The 20,708-nt window shown below is 38.3% G+C and overlaps 1 protein-coding gene across 1 annotated transcript in view; it reads left to right on the top strand.

Annotated features, from left to right (window-relative positions):
- The first annotated feature begins 268 nt into the window (after window positions 1-268).
- The window catches only part of LOC134210773 (ecdysone-induced protein 78C), a 112,141-nt gene continuing 91,701 nt past the window's right edge, over window positions 269-20,708 (top strand). The window contains exons 1-2 of the mRNA XM_062687032.1: window positions 269-720; window positions 960-1,177. Of these exons, the coding sequence (XP_062543016.1) occupies window positions 653-720; window positions 960-1,177 (286 nt within the window). The 5' untranslated portion in view covers window positions 269-652. The remainder of the gene's footprint in view (window positions 721-959; window positions 1,178-20,708) is intronic.

Genomic DNA, 20,708 nt, shown 5'->3' with positions numbered 1-20,708 from the left:
GGAGAGATGAGAGAAAAAAGCATTAGTTTTTGTTTATGTTGTTCACTTTATTGCTTGCTTTGTGCCGGCTCCTTGTCATTCAGTGAAAATAGATTGAACATTAATTAAAGTCGGTTTATATTTCTCTATAGCATATTTTTTTGTTATTTATTCTTTAATAGATGCCTATTGCTAATAATGTCAAAACACATTCTATACAGCTTTGAAGATATGTTTTGGATCATCACTGACTCTCCGAGCTTCGTTTGGCTCTCTTCACTCACGTGGAAATAAGGAAATGAGAACAGGAGGTCGTTGATTACAACATCCTTTCTCCGTGGCGTTGTCCTGCTTGGGATGCAGTGCCAAGTGAATATGTGCAGCAGGAACGAGTGCGGTTGTTCCATGATGACTTCCGGCTTGCAAACTAGAGCGATTTGATAATTTTACTGTTCCAACAATGTTTCGTTGTTCTCGGTGTGTAGATTCCGGTGGCTTGGTGCAAGGCATTTTAGTTTCACCATAAGCAGTCCAATTGTGGTGCAATCGATGTCATTACGAGCAATAAAGAATAAGGATGTGAAATTTTAGTGCAATTGCATGTGCGAAAAATCGAATAGTGTCATTTTGTGTTTCGTGGCCAAGGTGGCCGTGTGCAATAATAGTCAATTTTATGCAAATTCACCCGGTACCGTTTATGGAATCGCTCGTATCGTCCAACATTTCCGACAGCTGCGAAAGGTATATTCATCGGAAAATCCTTTCTGGGTTCTGCTTTTCCTGCAATACAGGCCCGGGTTGACCCATTTTCATCGATTGCACAAATTGCACAATCTCCAGTCGTCCTCTTCCCGGTTTCCCTCTTTCTCTAACTCAGACGCAATCAACTGAAAATAGGTCAACGCAGTTCTTTGTTCCGGTCGATTGTCAACCAGGAAAGGGACCTGAGGTGAAAAGTTGTGCATTTCCCATGATTTCAGTGTCACCGCTGGTGTTGTTGCGAAAGAATCGGTGAGCAGCATGAGAAAATGTGCCAACACAGTGGGAGAAGTTTCGTCCACTTGCAGTTTGGGTTCACCGGAAGAGGAGTCAATGGTAACCATGTCGGCAGCCGGTTCGCCACTCTTCCTGGTTTCGGCTGGAAGTGGTGGCGGAATCGGATCGCCGGAATCAAGTGTGGATGAAATGCGTGCGGAAGGTGAGTGATTTGCATTATTCATATGCAGTGTGCGGTTGTCATCCGCTAATGGCATCACTCAGAGCCGAAATTTAAAATTAGCTACTGCAAGATAAATAGAAGAATGTTAATTGTTACAGAATCAATCAATATGAAACCAACAACATAAAGATGAATAAAAAGTAGTAAATCTCATCACATATAGTATCTCATATTGTTTGACCAATTGATTCTAGTTTCCGGGGAAACATGAAAAATGAAACATGAAATCATGAAAAATGATGAAAGATCACATCACTAGTACAGGTCGGATTCGATTATCCGGAATTTTTTACTCGATTATCCGGAGCATTTTTTTCGCGATTTGTTTAATATTTATTTGTTTCTATTCAGTGTTATAATACACAATATAATTATTTAAAGTATATGAAACGTATCTATGTGGAGGGAGGGAGGGGTATTTTTTTTTGTATATTGAAATTTGATTATATACTTGTATATCTAATTCATGAATTCAAATAAATATATTGATGTTATATCACAGAAAAGTTATACTTGTCGGGTACTTAATCAAAAGGACGTATGAGATTTTGTAAGCAAAGATTGAAGCGTTGATTTGTCCAATCTGATAGCACTCCTACGCAAACCAACACCACCAACAGGTAGCCGATCTTCCTCATGAAAGCAGAGTTTCCCTACAAAAACTGCTAAAGTTGGCAACAAAACTGCTCTTTTATTTTTTCACATATTTATTTGTACAAATAAAGATCATTCAGTGAGTGCTACTGATAGATGGATGTTTGGGTTTTCTAAATGTCACTACGATCTGTCAAAACGGTGCACGCTGGAGCCATGCGGGTAGGGTGACCATATGTAATTTTCCCAAAGAAGGACAATAATTCACCCGAATCGTAGCGAAAAAGGAGGACTTTTGATCAAATAGGAGGACATAAAAAACATCGATCGGTTTTTGTTTTTAATATGATTTGTTAGACTTATGCACATTAAAGTTTATTGGAAGTAGTTTTTGTAAGTCGAGGCAAATACGGCATCTTCTTCTACACTTCATTAACATTACACCTCCAGATGGAACATTTCCAACCCTCATTACTCAAGTGCTTTCCAATTATAAACTGCAACCAGCATCTTTAAAATTGGAAAATGGTAGCTTCAACTAATTTTAAGATCAACAATGAACAAATGTTGAATATCCTTATGCTGGCCTTTTCGGCGGTATTACACAGAATTTTAACAGGAAAAGCTCATCGCATTCTGAACATTTAGCAATAGATAACATTTCAACATTAGAAATTTCAATAATAGAAACAAACACAAGATGTCTAGAAAACCAGTGAAGATTTTTTTCAATGCCATTGAGAATCACAATTTAAGGCATGTGAATGAGTATGATACCGTTAACTGTACAACCATTCCACAAAGTTCTCATTCATTTATTTATTACCAGACTAAGGCCGGAGTGGCCTGTGCTGCACATAAAAGTCTTCTCCATTCAGCTCTGTCCGTGGCTGCACTTCGCCAACCACACAGTCTGCGGAGGGTCCGCAAATCGTCCTCCACCTGATCGATCCACTTTGCCCGCTGTGCACCTCGCCTTCTTGTTCCCGTCGGATCGTTTTCGAGAGCCATTTTCACCGGATTACTGTCCGACATTCTGGCTACGTGCCCGGCCCACCGCAGTCTACCGATTTTCGCGGTGTGAACGATGGATAGTTCTCCCAACAGCTGATGCAACTCGTGGTTCATTCGCCTTCTCCACGTACCGTCCGCACCCGATCCGCACCCCATGGCACCCGATCCATCGTCGCTTTGATCAACCGTGTCAGTTTATCCGAAAATCCGTGTTCGTGCATTAGCTGCCATAGCTGGTCCCGATCGATTGTGTCATATGCGGCTTTGAAGTCGATGAATAGATGATGTGTGGACACGTTGTATTCGCGGCATTTCTGCAGTACTTGGCGAATGGCGAACACCTGGTCCGTAGTGGAGCATTCGCCCATAAAACCCGCCTGGTACTGCCCCACGAACTCCCTTGCAATTGGTGCTAGTCGACGGCATAAAATTTGGGAGATTACCTTGTAGGCGGCGTTCAGCAGTGTGATTGCGCGGTAGTTGCTACAATCCAGCTTATCGCCCTTTTTATAGATGGGACACACGACACCTTCCATCCAACCCTGCGGCAAAACTTTCTCCTCCCAAATCTTGGTAATGACCCAGTGCAGCGCTCTAGCCAGTGCCTCACCACCGTGTTTAAATAGCTATCCTGGTAGTTGGTCAACCCCAGGGGCTTTGTTGTTCTTCAACCGGCCAATCTCCTCCTGGATTTCCTGGAGATCCGAAGCCGGTAAAATTATGTCCTGCGCGCGTTCTCCCAGGTCCATCACCATACCACCATCTTCGTCTGCCACATCGTTATTCAGGTGTTCTTCGTAGTGCTGCCACCACCTTTGAATCACCTCACGCTCGTTCGTAAGAAGGTTCCCGTTTATGTCCTTACACATATCAGGCTGTGGCACGTGGCCCTTACATGAACGGTTCAACTTCTCATAGAACTTTCGTGCGTTATTAGCGCGGTACAGTTCCTCCGTCTCTTTACGGTCTCGATCTTCCTGCTGGCGCTTTTTCCTCCGAAAAATCGAGTTTTGTCTGTTCCGCGCCCGTTTGTATCGTGCCTCGTGTCCTAGGCAGGCGCCACAACTCGCAGATGGCCTGGGGAGGGATCGTCAAGCCCTTGGACATACTCCCCAAAGAAGAAGAAGAAGCATGAAGGTTTGATTGTAAAATTGATGAATTTTAATTTTTCTCTGTAACTGATCCAAAATTATTTATCAGATCGCTCACTGCAGGTAAACTATAAGAATTAGAAATCTGATAGATTACCTGTAAAAGCGGCTTAGGGGCCGTCCACAAAGTACGTCACGCCTCTAGGGGGGGGGGGTCTGAGCAGCCCCCAGCAGCAGGTTACCATCAGGGTGTCGAAAATCTTTGTTTGCAGATGACACGGGCCTTTCCGCCAAAGCGCGAAACCGTCGTGTCATTTGTAGTAGATTGAAAGAAAGTTTGGATATTTTCTACACTATCTTGCATAAGACGAATTTCGCGCCAACTCGACCAGCGGTTGGCAGCACCATTTCAGAATCGAATGAATCTTGGTGGGCATAAAAACATGGTATTTCTAAGCCACTCTACTTAGTTTTTCAAAAATTGTCAAGAGTAACATTTGATGAGGGCCTAATTTTCTTTTCTTGATTTTTTTTTAAATTCGATGTAACTCTAAAATGACAAGACATACAAAAAAGTGTTGTATGGCGGACTGTCGTGAAATTCCCTGAAGTTTTTTTGGAAAAATATCCAAAAAATAAAAAACCGATTTCTACACTTATAAAAACAGTTTTAAAAATTACATATTACAAAAAAACGATATTACAAAAAACCACCGATTTCTACACTTAAAAAAACAGTTTTAAAAATTACATATCGATATTACATCACGATATTACAAAAAAACCTCATCTCAGAAATCGATGAAATGTTTTCTGCATATTGGTATTTTAATTATCTAGCTTTTCTGGGAATAATGTTAGTGTGACATATTTAAGGAAAAAAAGTTTTTTGAACCAAAACTTTTTTCATGTCCATATTGAGTGAAAATTTATCAGCGTGTTTTATGCCTACAGCGCCAAATATAGGTTCAGCAGCCTTTTAACATAATCTAACATTAATGTGGACCAATATTTGAAAAGGGCTTATTTCTTATATCAATGTTACACACAAATGACCAGATTTACAAAATTGTGATGTTTGATGGACTATTGTAAAGTTGTCTAAACTATAAAATCTGAAAACAAAAAAAATCGTTTAATTCACCGAGAAAATTTAATCAATGAATGTAAAGATTAAAATTGGTATAGCGATTTCGCGTTTTTTCATATTTATAACTTTTCCGCATTTTTTTTTTATTTTTTCTTCCATTTTATTTATTACAATATTTAATTATTATTTTTACTTGAATACTCATTAATTTGTAAATTTACTCGAACAATTTGAAGACTTTTGGGACTTCATTTTTTTTTATTCCTTTATTTATTTGATAGGCACTCTGTGTTAATACTTAACCGCTACTGTGCCGAGATCTACTGTGGTATTCTGCAGCCAGAATCCACACAGAATCTATTTTTAGATTTTTCCATTATTCATTGTTGTTGTCGTTGCTGGTCCATCTCGTCGTGAGTCCATTGTGTTCGTTTTGTCCATGTCGTGTATCCAATGATCGTTGCATTGTCCGGTTGCCATTTATCCGGGTAACGTTGGAGGAATGCCTCCGAGAAGAACAAGTTGTCAGTCGTCATCAGGCAGCCGTGACGGTGAAGCGTGCACCCCAATACGCCACCGCATAGGCTGCGCATCCGGCGACTGATGAGGGTTTTGGTGGAGGGGCTGGGAATCGAACCCATGACCATTCGCTTGAAAGGCGAACGTGTAGCCAACTACGCTACGGACCCCCTACCTTTTGGGACTTCATCTGCACAGAAAAAAATAATGAAAACTAAGAAGCGCGTAAAAAATAATGACATGGAAAATTACACTATTTTGGGCGTACATGGATATTTTCCAACAAGTACACCCTACATGTATGCAATTTCTATACCATTATGTCAGTTTCTATAACATACCTCATATAAAAAGTGACATAATGCAATGGAAATTGCATACATTCAGGCGATAAAATCGTTTAAATTTACGCTCTTTTTGGCATTCCCTTTATGTGCATTACTTTCGTATAAATTTCAACAACTTTTTCTATCTGTGTGAGTTGGAATAGCCAAGATTTTATTATGAGCGATTTACCAAGAATGAAACTTTTGTGTGGCAGTTATAGTTTTTGCTTTTTTGAAAAGTTTATCAAACTCTTCTGGTCGCACAGACTGAACACTAACCATCTAGCATGAGACAATGGACGAGACATTTACACAACACCCAGTGGACCCAGTGGAGAGCTTTTCGCTTTACGAAAAGTTTTCTCCTTACCGGGGCGGGAATCGAACCCAAACTCCACAGCACATGCGCCTAGACGATTGACGTCGCTAACCGCACGGCCACGAAGCCAATGAATAAGTGAACAGCTTTTGTGTCATGGGTCATTACTTCTGATTAATAAAGTTAACGTTTTCTAATAATACCGTTTCTTTTAAAGTAAACTTCGAATGGATGTATTGTTGCCTGGGAATTATTCCAACCCTGAGCAGCATTTTGGATAATGAATGAATAATTTTCAGAGAAATCCAACAGTACAAGTATTTCACTTTGACCTAAAGTACAATTTTTGTTTTTCAAAAAAGTGTGTTGCTGTTTGCAAATAATGTCATGAGTTAGAAGTTTATCAATTTAGTTAATAAAATACGATACAAATTCATCTACATGCTGTATAACTGTTTCTAAATTACACCGATCATTGGTTAGCCTTTGCTGAAAAACAACATCTTCTTTTCCACTATTACAATTAAACACAGAAAAAAATAATGAAAACTAAGAAGCGCGTAAAAAATAATGACATGGGAAATTACACTATTTTGGGCGTTCATGGATATTTTCCAACAAGTACACCCTACATGTATGCAATTTCTATACCATTATGTCAGTTTCTATAACATACCTCATATAAAAAGTGACATAATGCAATGGAAATTGCATACATTCAGGCGATAAAATCGTTTAAATTTACGCTCTTTTTGGCATTCCCTTTATGTGCATTACTTTCGTGTAAATTTCAACAACTTTTTCTATCTGTGAATATCACTTCAGTTTCGTTTCGGCAACATTGCCCGTTTTCAAAGCAATTATTTGTTTTTTTTTTTGTAAACTCAATTGTTTTTAAGTTACTTCGATACAAAAAGTCAAAGAAAATATAAACCCTTTTCAAATGTTGGTCCACAATAATGTTAGATTATGCTAAATTGCTTCCTAAGTATATTTGTATACGTTCAAAATGTGTCGTTGGTTGATGATAGGCTGCTGAACCTATATTTGGCGCTTTAGGCATAAAACACGCTGATAAATTTTCACTAAATATGGACATGGAAAAAGTTTTTGTTAGAATACTTTTTTTCCTTAAATATGTCACAGGAACATTATTCCCAGAAAAGTTAGAGAATTAAAATACCTATCCGCAGAACAAATTTCATCGATTTCTGAGATGAGGTTTTTTTTTGTAATATCGATTTTAATTTTTTAAACTATTTTGTTTCAGTGTACAAATCGGTTTTATATTTTTTGGATATTTTTCCAAAAAACTTCGGGGAATTTCACGACAGTCCGCCATACAACACTTTTTTGTAGGTCTTGTCATTTTTTGAGTTACATCGATTTAAAATAATCAATGAAAAAAATAGGCCCTTATCAAATGTCACTCTTGACAATTTTTGAAAATCTAAGTAAGCAGAGTAGCTTAGAAATATCATATCTTTATGCCCAACAAGTTTCATTTGAATCTGAGATGGTGCTGCCAGCCCCATAGAAGGGTTGGCGCGAAATTCGTCATAAATGCAAAGTTTCCCCTAATGCTTCCAAAACTCAGCTTATAAGTTTTCCACATAAATCGAGAGCTTCTTATTTGAATTCTTCTAGCAGACATATTGTACCTATGAATGGGGTCCCAATCATTTGGTCTAGCGAAGCTAAATATTTAGGATTTCTGCTAAATAAAAATTAACTTTAAAAATCATATTGAAGACATTCATGCCAAATATAACAAATATATCAAGTATTTATACCCACTTATAAACAAAAAATCAAAACTTTGTCTTAAGAACAAATTTTTAGACCAGCCATGTTGTATGCTGTGCCAATATGGACTAGTTGCTCCAGAGGATTTAAAATAAAATTTTGAAAATGATTCTGAAGTTGCCTCCGTGGTATAGTACCAATGAACTTCATATAATTTCTAATATTGAGACATTGCAACAAATGTCCAACAAAATAATTTCCAATTTCAGACAAAAATCGTTACTATGTCTGAAACTCGATTCTGCATATGCACAACATGTGATAGATTTAGTTCGAAAAAGGTATTGGAGGGTAACCGACCCCCTTCGGTGGGATTTGATCCCACGAAACCAGTACAGGTGCTTTCCCTACTAAGCTACGAAAGACCTTCCCAGCACCGGGCACCAGCCGAACTCTCGCAATACATTTTCATAACTAACTCTCTTATGTATTTTTATAAATATCAACCAAGTAGCTTATAGAACCACCCCATCCATTTTTGGCCCTTCATACAGGAGTCTGATGAAATACAAACAATAGTACAATCATGATCAAATCGTTTGTCAGATATAGCCAGTGCTATCGACAGGTGCCTTGCTACAATAGATGGTAGTATCATCATCATCTTCAATACCAACCAAGTAGGATGAGTTTTTAGTATTGTCCGGCTCCAATAGACAATTAACTTTGAATACAAAAATCGTTGCAATCTTCTATTGCAAAGAATTGCTTCTTGTACAAAATACAAAATACAATTTTTCCTACCCACTTTTCGCCGAAAAACATCAACAAATTAACGATATATAAGTTTAAGTTTAAAACATTGAAATTTCTACATGGCTCAATTCAAGCAGGGGAAAAATCCCAACTGTCAGAGGCAATCAAAATGTATTGATAATAACTAAAAATGAATCATAGCAAATAAGGATGATAGTGTTAAAAAACACAGAACACCTAGTCTGAGAGATGAATGCATGTTTTGGATAATCAGCAAATATGAAAAATATAAAATAAATGACTTAATGCAATATGCGCAGATTGTCATAAAGTATTGCATTCTCTGGTTGCGTATAGGGATGGAGTTTTATGTTAGTGATGCAGCTTGTTTAAAAGGAACTCTATTCGACAATATAGAACATTTTCATGCCATCAATTTTATCGCATTTTGCGTTATAACAAGACATTATTCTATTTAGGAGCGCATGTTTGGTATAGTTTGTTCTATGATTACTTATTTAATTATTCAGTTTCTATTTCTTAATGGGCGAATGGGAGCAAAGAAGTTTAAATTTTCTAAAATTTCCGAAGCACAAACTCTGCTCGACATAGCCTCATTTATAAAAGCAACCATCGCATTTTTGAGCACAGATAATTTTAAACTAATAAAGTAAAATAGGAGTAGCCACCCTTTTTATCAGTACATATTATTAGAAAAAACTCAAAGGTGCAGCCCAATCGGGTTGTACGCAAAGGTGACGTAGGACTACGTAGCTATTCAAAATTGATGGTATTTGCCATAATAATTTGTGTCGTTTTATTTACATTGAGCAAACTGCTCGGAGGCCAACTGAATCAAGAAGTCGAATAGATGTTCCCAGATGGATGGACTTTGAGTTTCTAACCATGGAATTAATATGACTCATCGGCCGCTGAAGCCACTCGACTGGCTTTCAGTCGGGGACATCACAATCCTTACTTTGCCACGTACGTTTATATCGCGGGCGAAAAACAAACGTTGCAAATAAATATATTTGCGTTTGGTTTCTCGCCACTTCTGATTCTGCTTATTTCTCCTTTATTGTGGCAATTTTTGAGGATGGTGTCCTCCAAAAAGGTATTTATACAAAAGAAGGTTTGATTCGACAATCCGATATGAACTTTCTTCAAAGTGCAAAACTCAATCGTAACTAGCAAATTTGATAGCGCGGTGGATGGACATTAGACTGGCCCAGGAAACAAAAAGTTGTCTAATTCCACGGGGCACCCCCCAGGATTGTGTCTTTGGATGAGAAAATCAATCTCTGAAAATTTCAGCTCAATCGCTTGTTGCATAAGCTGGCGCATTTGATTTGAAGTTTGTATGGGGATTTCAGCCAAAATGTATAGGAAAATACACCTCCGTCACTCATTCGTACTGGAAATTGGTTCTGATTGCTCGATTGACCTCAGAACTGCAAAAACGGCAGTTGGTATGCTACAGAACAATTTCACAGAACATTGTATGATGATTAAATGAACTTTTATATAGGTTTCGGCTGATGCGATTCGATCAAAAAATCCAAAAATACTCAAATCAGCTCCTAATAAATCAGCCGAAAATTATATAAAAGTTCATTTAATCATCATGAAATGTTCTGTGAAATTGTTCTGTAGCATACCAACTGCCGTTTTTGCAATTCTGAGGTCAATCGAACAATCAGAACCAATTTCCAAATTGAATGAGTGACGGAGGTGTGTTTTCCTATACATTTTGGCTGAAATCCCCATACAAACTTCAAATCAAATGCGCCAGCTTATGCAACAAGCGATTGAGCTGAAATTTTCAGAGATTGATTTTCTCACCCAAAGACACAATTCTGGGGGGTGCCCCGTGGAATTCGACAACATTTTTTTCTCCCCATAGTAATCTGGGCCAGTCTAATGGACATGATGCAATTAGTTTGAACGGATGGAATCACTGACAGCAACCAAGCTATCACGCTAAACCCGATGCCGCCGAAGCATTCCATTTTCGCAATTAACTCTTTCTTTCTATAAAATGCTGGTCCTGAGAAGAACCAATTTCTTTTCCCAATGCGTCTTTCCAATAACTAACGTCGCTCGGACAGACAGATGCCAAGAGATAATGTTTGGTAATATGAAGAAACTTCGTCTTGAGTCAAATTTCTGTTGTTATTCCTCGCAACAATACGTATCTTAGATAACCAACATATCATAACCAAATTCAGAATCTTGCGAGAAAGTTTCATAGGATTCTTAGAATTTGTCATTCTCCGAACAATCGGTTGTCTGCTGCGGAATCCTGATCAAAATGGCTCGCGCGCGCCGAACAGCAGCTTTCTTGTATTTAATAAATTAAGCCCGTTAGCCCCGCCCCTTTGTGATCTGATATGGGTGTGAATATAATGTGCACTCATAACGATTAATGAAGGGGCGGGGTTAATGGAATTACTTCATTAGATATAAGAAAGCTGCTCTTCGGCCCCCCGCGAGCCATTTCGAAACAACGGACCACTCGGAGAATGACAAATTCCAAGAATCCTATGAAATTTTCTTGCAAGATTCTGAATTTGGTTATGAGATGTTGTTTATTTTAGATGCGTATTGTTGCGAGGAATGACAACAGAAATTTGACTGAAGACGAAGTTTCTTCATATTACAAAACATTATCTTTTGGCATCTGTATTTCCGAGTGACGTTCACCGATGGGTGGTTGCTGTAGATAGTTTCCACTGAGGTGGCGTCTTCATTGATTTTATACAAAAGCCCCCATTTTATACAAAAGAAGGTTGATCCGACTATCCGAAATAAACTTTCTTCAAAGTTCAAAACTCAATCGTAAATAGCATTCACGTAAATAGCAATGCATCCAATCGCTTGTGTAAATTTGCAGCATTGCCAAACTGCCACCCACTTCGTGCTGCTGTGTCCGCTTCGCTGCATCGCATGTCGAACCGCCTTCTGTGGAATCTCGATCAGAATGGCTCGCGCGCGTCGAACAGCAGCTTTCTTGTATTTAATAAATCAAAGCCGTAAGCCCCGCCCCTTTGTGAGCTGTATAGTGTAAATATAATGTGCACTCATAACGATTAATGAAGGGGCGGGGCTTATGGGATTACTTCATTAGATATAAGAAAGCTGTTTTTCCGCGCGCGCGAGCCATTTCAATCGGGTTTCCACAGACAACGGACCGTTCGGAGAATTATGAATTCTAAGAATCCAATAAAACTTTCTCTAAAGATTCTGAACTTGGTTATGAGATCAATCGTAAATAGCGAATTTGATAGCGCGTCGGAGGGAGATGAATTTTATTGGATGGGATCACTAACAGCAACCAAGCTACCACGCCAAACCCGATGCCACCGAAACAGTCTATTTTCGCAATTAACTCTTCCTTTTCGTAAAATGTTGGTCCTGAGAAAAACTGATTTTGTTTTCCCAATTCCCATTCCAACCACTAACTGCATCCAATCGCTTGTGTAAATTTGCAGCATTGCCAAACTGCCACCCACTTCGTGCTGCTGTGTCCGCTTCGCTGCATCGGATGTCGAACCGCCTTCTGTGGAATCTCGACCAAAATGGCTCGCGCGTGTCGAACAGCAGCTTTCTTGTATTTAATAAATCAAACCCGTAAGCCCCGCCCCTTTGTAAGCTGTATAGTGTAAATATAATGTGCACTCATAACGATTAATGAAGGGGCGGGGCTAATGGGATTACCTCTTTAGATATAAGAAAGCTGCTTTTCCGCGCGCGCGAGCCATTTCGATCGGGTTTCCACAGACAACGGACCGTTCGGAGAATTATGAATTCTAAGAATCCAATGAAACTTTCTCGAAAGATTCTGAATTTGGTTATGAGATGTTGTTTATCTAAGATGCGTATTGTTGCGAGGAATGACAACAGAAATTCGACTCAAGACGAAGTTTCTTCATATTACCAAACATTATCTCTTGGTATCTGTCTGTCCAAGCGACGTTCACTAATGGGTAGTTGCTGTAGGTAGATAGTTTTCACAAAGGTGGCGCCTTCATGGATTTCATACAAAAGAAAGTTGATCCGAAATAAACTTTCTTCAAAGTTCAAAACTCAATCGTAAATAGCGAATTTGATAGCGCGTCGGAGGGAGATGATTTAGAAAATTTTAATGGATGGGATCACTAACAGCAACCAAGCTACCACGCCAAACCCGATGCCACCGAAACAGTCCATTTTCGCAATTAACTCTTTCTTTTTATAAAATGTTGGTCCTGAGAAGAACCAATTTTCTTTTCCCAATGTTCCATTCCAACTAACTGACACCACAATTTGTAATAAATTTTGATAATTTGGTGCGGGATCGCCACAGTGCTATTTTTATGGTCAACCTTTTCTTCATATGAAATTCTAATTCGTTGAGGTTGAATGATTTGCAGCAACACATCGAGCACCACCACCAATGCGATGGATTTTCTTTGAAAATGTTATTAGCGCCTCCATGATGCTGTGTCCGCTCCGCTACGATTGCTTTGATGCGTCTGCTATGCGTAAAATCTTGTTCAAACTGAGGATTGGATCCAAACCCGCAAGTGATTGATTTTTGATGTCTGTGCTAGTGATGCATGTACGTGATTGGTTAGTTTACCTATTTCTAAACTTTTTATCAATTATCGATAATAAATAGTTGAAAATCAGTATTTTCAAATAAATACAAAGAAGCGTTGACTCATCCTTGATCGAATGGTCCAAAAAAATTGCAAATCCATCGAGAAACGGCTTAGATATTAAAGTCTATCATATTTTCGTGACGGTCCCCGATTTTCGCAATCGTGAAGTGTACCCCAATATAGAAAACACAGACGTAGTCCTACGTCAAAATATCTTTCACGCTCTCATTTATAATTTTAAATAAATAATGATATAAACTCTCTCTAATAAACATTCGTAACTCATGACGGTCTATTCCATAGATCAAAATAAATATCTTCTTCTTCTTATTGACATTACTTCCCCCACTGGGGAAGTCGCCTCGCTGCTTAGTGTTTATTCAGCAGTTCCACAGTTAATAACCGCGAGGTTTCTAACCTAAGTTACCATTTTTGCATTCGTATATCATGAGGCTAACACGATGATACTTTTATGGCCATGGAAGTCGAGGCAATTTCCAAACCGAAAGTTGTCTAAACCGGCACCGGGAATCGAACCCACCCACCCTCAGCATGGTCTTGCTTTAAAAAGTTTATAGCCGCACATCTTTCCGCTAGGCTAAGGAGGGCCCCTCAAAATAAATCTGTTATTATGAAAAAAAAATGGATATACAAAAATACGAAACTATAAAATCATGGTGATTTAAAAATGTTAATGGGGGAGGCCCCACAACGCGCCTGTTATTTATAATGAATAACTTTTGTGTGCTTTTCGCCTAAACTGATTCATATTTGTGAAATGATTTTTAAAAAAACTGATAACATAAAAATCCGATTTTTTTACATTCCCTATTTTATCCAAAATTCACCAGGAGGGGGTGATGAAATCGGGATATTATGGTATATGGAGTGTATTTGGAGCTGCTTTAATATGGTCGACAACCAAGGTGTTGTGATTATTATTAATTTTTATTAGTCATTGTATTCTATTTCGGCTCAATAAATCCTTAGGTTTATAATTGTTTAAATAGTTCCTCTTATGGAAGCTGACTTGCCTTTCTGGTTCAATGTATCCGCTAGTTCGAATATGATAACGTCAACATTAGTTTTCGCATCATCGACCTCATTCCTCCAGTCGCTTTGTTCTCATTCGATCAAGCAAAACTAAAACCATCGAGGTACCGTTAAATCGTTCCCTTCGATCAGCATGTTTTATGGCAGTCCGTTCTGTTTTATTCGCGCAAACCTCTTTGATGGTTTGCTGTTTGATGGGCAATGCATGATGGGTTGCCTCACGTCCATAAAGCATTTCCCTGAAGACACCAGTCAGCGTCGTAATCAAGATGTCAAAAAGCCTAATTGCCTTTGGATTCTGACTTCTTCCTTCGATCGATCTACCGTTCCCTGTTTCCCGAATTCCTGCTTCCACGGAATCATCCCGATGCGAACCCATATGTGCCAGAGGTTGATGAACTTGGAAGCGCGAAGAAAGTGCTCCACTGACTCGGCCTTACCTTCGTCTGTACCCGTAGGAACCAAAGGAGGTAAGGTTCAATGACATTTTTCCCACGATTCCGTTTTTCACCTCTTTCCAGTGCACTGGGCTGGGACCCGAATGTGTGTGTCGTGTGTCCACCATGTGAGTGTGGAAATATAAATAATGCAACAAGTTCGACCACATCCACGCGGTCAGTATTCGTAGAGCTGCTGCTGCAGCTCTTATCAGCGGAGTGACCGTGATTTTAAACTTTGCTTCCCGATTGTTCCTATTGCGGTAGGCATCGAGGGAGAAAACCACAAAAAACGTTCACCCGCAATTCCCCTACTAGTGAAGGGATACTTGTCTTGACAATAGTAAAATATATTGGACTAAAATATGTGTCAATATATTATGCATAATACCAAATAATAATAAATAATAAATATAATAAATATAATACTATTTTTTTTAAATGTGCGAAAAAATACATATCGTAGGAGCTTATATAGAACTAGAACTTTAAACGTCTAAATTCACTAACGCTAAAAAAAATTGAGTTGAATTTTCTTTGAATTAGTATAGGGGTAGTTCCTCCAGCGCCGGACACCTCCCAATACCGGACACTTCTAAAAACGGCACTTGCAGAGATGCCCCCACTATCTTATGTAGTACAAAAGAAAGCTTTTGAAAATACCTTTACCTGCATGGAATATCAGATCCCCATGTTGTAAACTTTGTACAAAATTTTAAATTGAACAAAAATGTCAAAAATTTTCATGTTTCGCCTTATTTTAGAAGGCGAAATCAACAATATTAAAATCAATCAAATGCACTCTGATTATGTCGAGATGGTCAATATTAGTCATATTTCAAAGAGCGATCATGATTTGTTACATATACAATGTATCTATGGTGCAAAATCAATTTCCTTATTCGGTAGCTGTCCCCCGGGTCCGGACAGTGAGTTTTTTCATGTCATCAAATAGCCATTCTCTGCACATTTTTTGTTAAACTTACTTCAATTCAATTGTTTTTTCTTACTTATGTAGGGGGAATGACGGCTTTGGCAGGTTTTGTTCTATTATTGGCAGGGGGGTTTTTATGACTGACTATGCTCAAATTTGGCCTAAACATTCTTTGCTTGCATATCAAAGAATATTGTGGCCAAATTTCATAAAATTTGGTCGACAAAAACCCCCCTGCCAATAATAGAACAAAACCTGCCAAAGCCGTCTTTCCCCCTATCAGAAAGCCACAGAAATAAGCAGAAACAAAAATTGAAGATGTCATTGAAAATGGAGGGAATTTTGTGTAGGATGTAAGAAATTGAGCTGGAGAGTCAAATAAGCTCTACTAACACGTATTAATATCTACAACGCTAAGCAAGTGAAAAATATTACTAGTCTAAATGATGTCTTTACTCACGTAATAGGAACTTGGTCATATTTGAACATGATGCAATAGTGTCCGGTACTCAGGGACACTTTTCTGAACCGTGAAAATTTGCACCAAAATTCATCATCAAAATACATAGTCCAAAAAAGTGTTCAAATGATCAAATATATTTTATATATTTTGATCATATTTTGTGTATATGGCATACAAGTAAACAAAATCCGGATATTTAGAGAGTTTTTTGATAAATGGCTTATGTGTCCGGCACTGAGGGATCTCCCCCTACTCCATGCCCCAGCTCCTTCATTTGCTTCAAAAAGTTTAAGAAATCAAAATTTACTTTAAATAAAATTTACAAATAATAATCTTCGAAAAAACAAAAATTGATACAATTAATTGCATATTATTCGGCAACTCGGCCGTACGAAAACCATTTTTTTGTTAAATATCTTGGCTGTGCATATGCACAGCATATGTTTCGAAATGGACAAATTGATATGAAATTTGCGAAAAAGAATCCACGTGTCTTGGAGGGACTCGAACCCTCAACCTCCTACTCTCTAGATAGGCGTGATAACCCCTACACAACAAGACCACTTAAAGGTCACGTTTGCGATTGATAATTGATAATTTTGAAGTTTGCATTTTGATTCTATGTACATACTTTACTGAAAACCAAAACTGCTCAACCTGTAAAGCTTTTTTTTTCATTTCTATGCTTGTAAATTAATAAGTGTTCTATTAAAAACCGCATTCTTCTTGAAGAGTAGACTTATTGAACTAGTCAAACCTTTTTAAGTCTTCTCATGTTTAAATCGTGCTAAAAAATATTAAGATTCCTTCAAATTCACGCGACGCAACTGTCGCCGTCACTTGGCGGCTGTGACCAGTTGTCGCCGTTGCGGCGATGAAATCGCTTATGTTTGGGGGAGCCGTTATTAGGGTTAAATGCCCTGTCATAAGGAGTAGAAATTTTCAACATATTAATTCTGCTTGATATCTATCAACAACTTGTGCACCTCCTCTTCACGATACATACATAAAATATTTAAATGCAAGACGTTATACGTTCAAATTAACATTTTAAAGTTTGACTGATAGTAAGACCCCCTGGGGGTCCATAATAGGAAATTGCTTACCTATACTGCCGTGAATCGCATATTTGTCCCATATGAATAGGAAACCCAGCAAAGATGGGACAGATATGCGATTCACGGCAGTATAGTCGACACATCATTTGATTTTTATGTTCCGTCTCGGGACGTTCTTCTTCCCTATGATGGACCCCCAAAAATATTCCTATAATGGACACTCTCGTGTTGATTTTTCATAGAATTGTAAAAAATCATCTAATTTTTCTTTCCATAGCATTTTATATGTTTTCACTGTAAGGTAGGTTTTCCCTATGAAATTTCATAGCAAAATGTTTACATTATAATAATGCAAAAAATGGCTGGAGGGTCCACTATTGGTTGGGGGTCCACTATTGGAGACTTTACCCTATTACTCTCATTTTGTTGACGATGTTACACCCTTTCAGAACACATACGTATGAAGCAAAACAGTGAAACAAATCGCAGACCCACATACGAAGCCAGGAACTGATTAAAATTCATCAAAATGGATAATGAACGGGTGCGATAATGGTGCTGATGGTGCTCTACATGTATAATGTACATGCTTTGGCACAAGAATAGATGGCACGAGGGTTGAATTATGTAATGGACGTACTGGAGTACCATAAGAAAGAAAGCGGGAAACTAAATATGTAAGGAACTGAATTTGAATGATCAAAACATAGTCATCCCTCACTACACAAAGTTCATAGGAAACATTAAAATGAGCCTCACAAAAATTGATTTCTAATACATACATTAAACGATAAAATGCTTTATTTATTGCTTGAAATGAAAAATGTTGTACACAAATGAAGAGTACACTGACGAACTAATCGGAAAAACTCGTTGTTCGAGATTTGTGTATCATAAATCTGACCTTTTTAGGTCTGTTCACAAATTACGTAACGCAAAAATCAGGGTTTTTGACCCCCTCCCTCTCCCTCGTATCAAAAAGTAACATTTTTGGTAACCCCTCCCTCCCCCATGTAACGCGTAACTGTGAAAATTTTTAAGCCAGATTTTTTTCCTTCTCTAAAGCATTTGGGTTTTGGTATTTTTGAACACTGTTAGAAAAGAGACGGCACATGATCAAAAATCAAGGATATCAAGAATGCAATAGAATTTGCGATCATAACCATCTACATAGTTTTGCGAAGCTGTGGTGTCGAGAAATACTATTTTCGCTTGGTATTTTACGTATATCAGTCCCGCTATGTCAGAATGCTTGATTTCGATAATGACTAACATACGATAACGATAAACCGCAGTTACTTCAATCAGAGATTAAAAAAAAAACATTCGAATAAATTTTTATTCGCGTTATGCGCAACATTTACTACCACCCCCTCCCCCACCTTTTAGTGTAACGAAGTATAACGCAAGTTGGACCTCCCCCTCCCCCCAAAAGTGTTACGTAATTTGTGAACATACCCTTTCTGCGCTAACCTTTGCTAGAACTCGCCTTCCCTTTGCAGTAGATTTACTAGATGGGATGGCATCCAAACAAAGGCCGAATGGATCGTTTGGTTTGTGCCATTTGACCGAAAATGACGTTTGGCCGTTTGACGTTAATAGTCGTTTGGAAAAAAAGACCTTTTGGAATAGTGAGAAGTGAGAAATGAAGAGCAACTATGAGGTCTCTCACTTTTAACTTCACATTTCTTTCTTTTCATAGTGAGAAGTGAGTAATGAGGAGTGAGAAGTAAGAAGTAAGAGAAGTTTCACTTCTCACCAGGCATTGCAATATCATCTGAGCACAGGATATCATCTTTGCTTGTGCAAAGATATTATCCCTAATCAAAGAGCACTCTGGAAAGATATTATCATTTGAGCATTTGATGATGATCCTGATAGCCAGCGCGGTTCGGGGTTTGTTCACGTTGCGAGGGTGTTGCTACAACAAAAGCAGTGAAAAAACTTTTCTCCATGGCGAACATTGCACTTTGTTTACTGAGCAGATAGATAACTTAGATCGATATCCCAATATATCATCAGTATCTTTGCTCAGAAGATCGAATGAGGGGATAAATTGCAATGCCTGCTTCTCACTCCTTATTTCTTAATTCAAACTGCGAAAATGGAGAAGTAGGAAATAAGATGTGAGAAGTAAGACGTCCCTTCTTCTTCATTGGCATTACATCCCCCACTGGGACATTGCCGCCTCGCAGCTTGGTGTTCATTGAGCACTTCCACAGTTATTAACTACGAGGTTTCTAAGCCAAATTACCATTTACGCATTCATATATCATGAGGCTAACACGATGATACTTTTATGCCAAGGGAAGTCGAGACAATTTCCAATCCGAAAATTGTCTAGACCGGCAACGGGAATCGAACCCAACTACCCGCAGCATTGTCTTGCTTTGTAGCCGCGCATCTTACCGCACGTCGTCCCACAGTGAGAAATAATTAGTGTAAAGTGAGACGTCTCACTAGAGAGACATGAAAAGTGAGAAGTGAAACGTCTCATTTCTCACTGTGAAAGTGCGTTGTGCGAAGTAAGAAATGAGACGTCTCTCTGCTCACTTCTCACTCCTCATTTCTCACTTATCACTGGGAAAATTGAGATGAGCGAAGTGAGAAGGGCACCTCTATTCTTACGCATCATTTGTAACTTCCCATATCTCACTTGTCTCTGTGAGAAATGATGATTGGGTAGTGAGAAGTTAGACGTCAAATGACCTATTTGGCCAAATGAACTACAGGTCGGACTCGATTATCTGGATTTTTAGACTCGATTATCCGGAGTATTTATTTCTTCGAATTTTTTTTATTCTAAGTTTTTATTTTCAATAATATAATATACAATATGATATACAATATACAATACAATGGGACGTATCTAGGTTGAGGGAGGGGGTTGAAAAGGGGGTCGTTTTGTATATTAAAAGTTGACTATAGGCTTGTATATCAACTTTCAGAATTCAAATGATTATATTACTGTTATATTCATACAAAATAGGATTGTATGAAGAAACATGAACGTAGCTTGTATGGGAGGGACTGAAATAGTGGTGTTCTACATATTTAATGTTATTTCCATGAATCAATTATATTCTTTAGAACATGTCCTCAAACTTCTCGCTTCGAGAACTTTTCCGTGGAAGTTCGTTTCCTATTTTCCTTTCATGCAATTACTTAATTGATTGTCAATTAAGCTATTGCATTTGAGACAAAACAGTCACTCATTCGAAAGATGAAAACGTAACCTCGCCACTTTAGAACCATGTGTTTGGGTGCGAAACATAGGTTGCATGTTTCGCTCTCAATTTATAATTGGGTCCTAAAGCCTTACCACGTTTATGGTTCCAAACGATAATGCATCGGTCAAGAACAATTAAACCGATGTTATAAAAAATCTGGTAAAAGTTTAAATCAGTAAAAATAATATTTTTGTGTTTAAGACATTTTAAGGTATATTTTGGGCTGTGAAACAT

This window comes from Armigeres subalbatus, chromosome 2, assembly GCF_024139115.2.
Source record: "Armigeres subalbatus isolate Guangzhou_Male chromosome 2, GZ_Asu_2, whole genome shotgun sequence".
Lineage (NCBI taxonomy): Eukaryota > Metazoa > Arthropoda > Insecta > Diptera > Culicidae > Armigeres > Armigeres subalbatus.
This window is presented reverse-complemented; position numbering and strand designations above follow the sequence as displayed.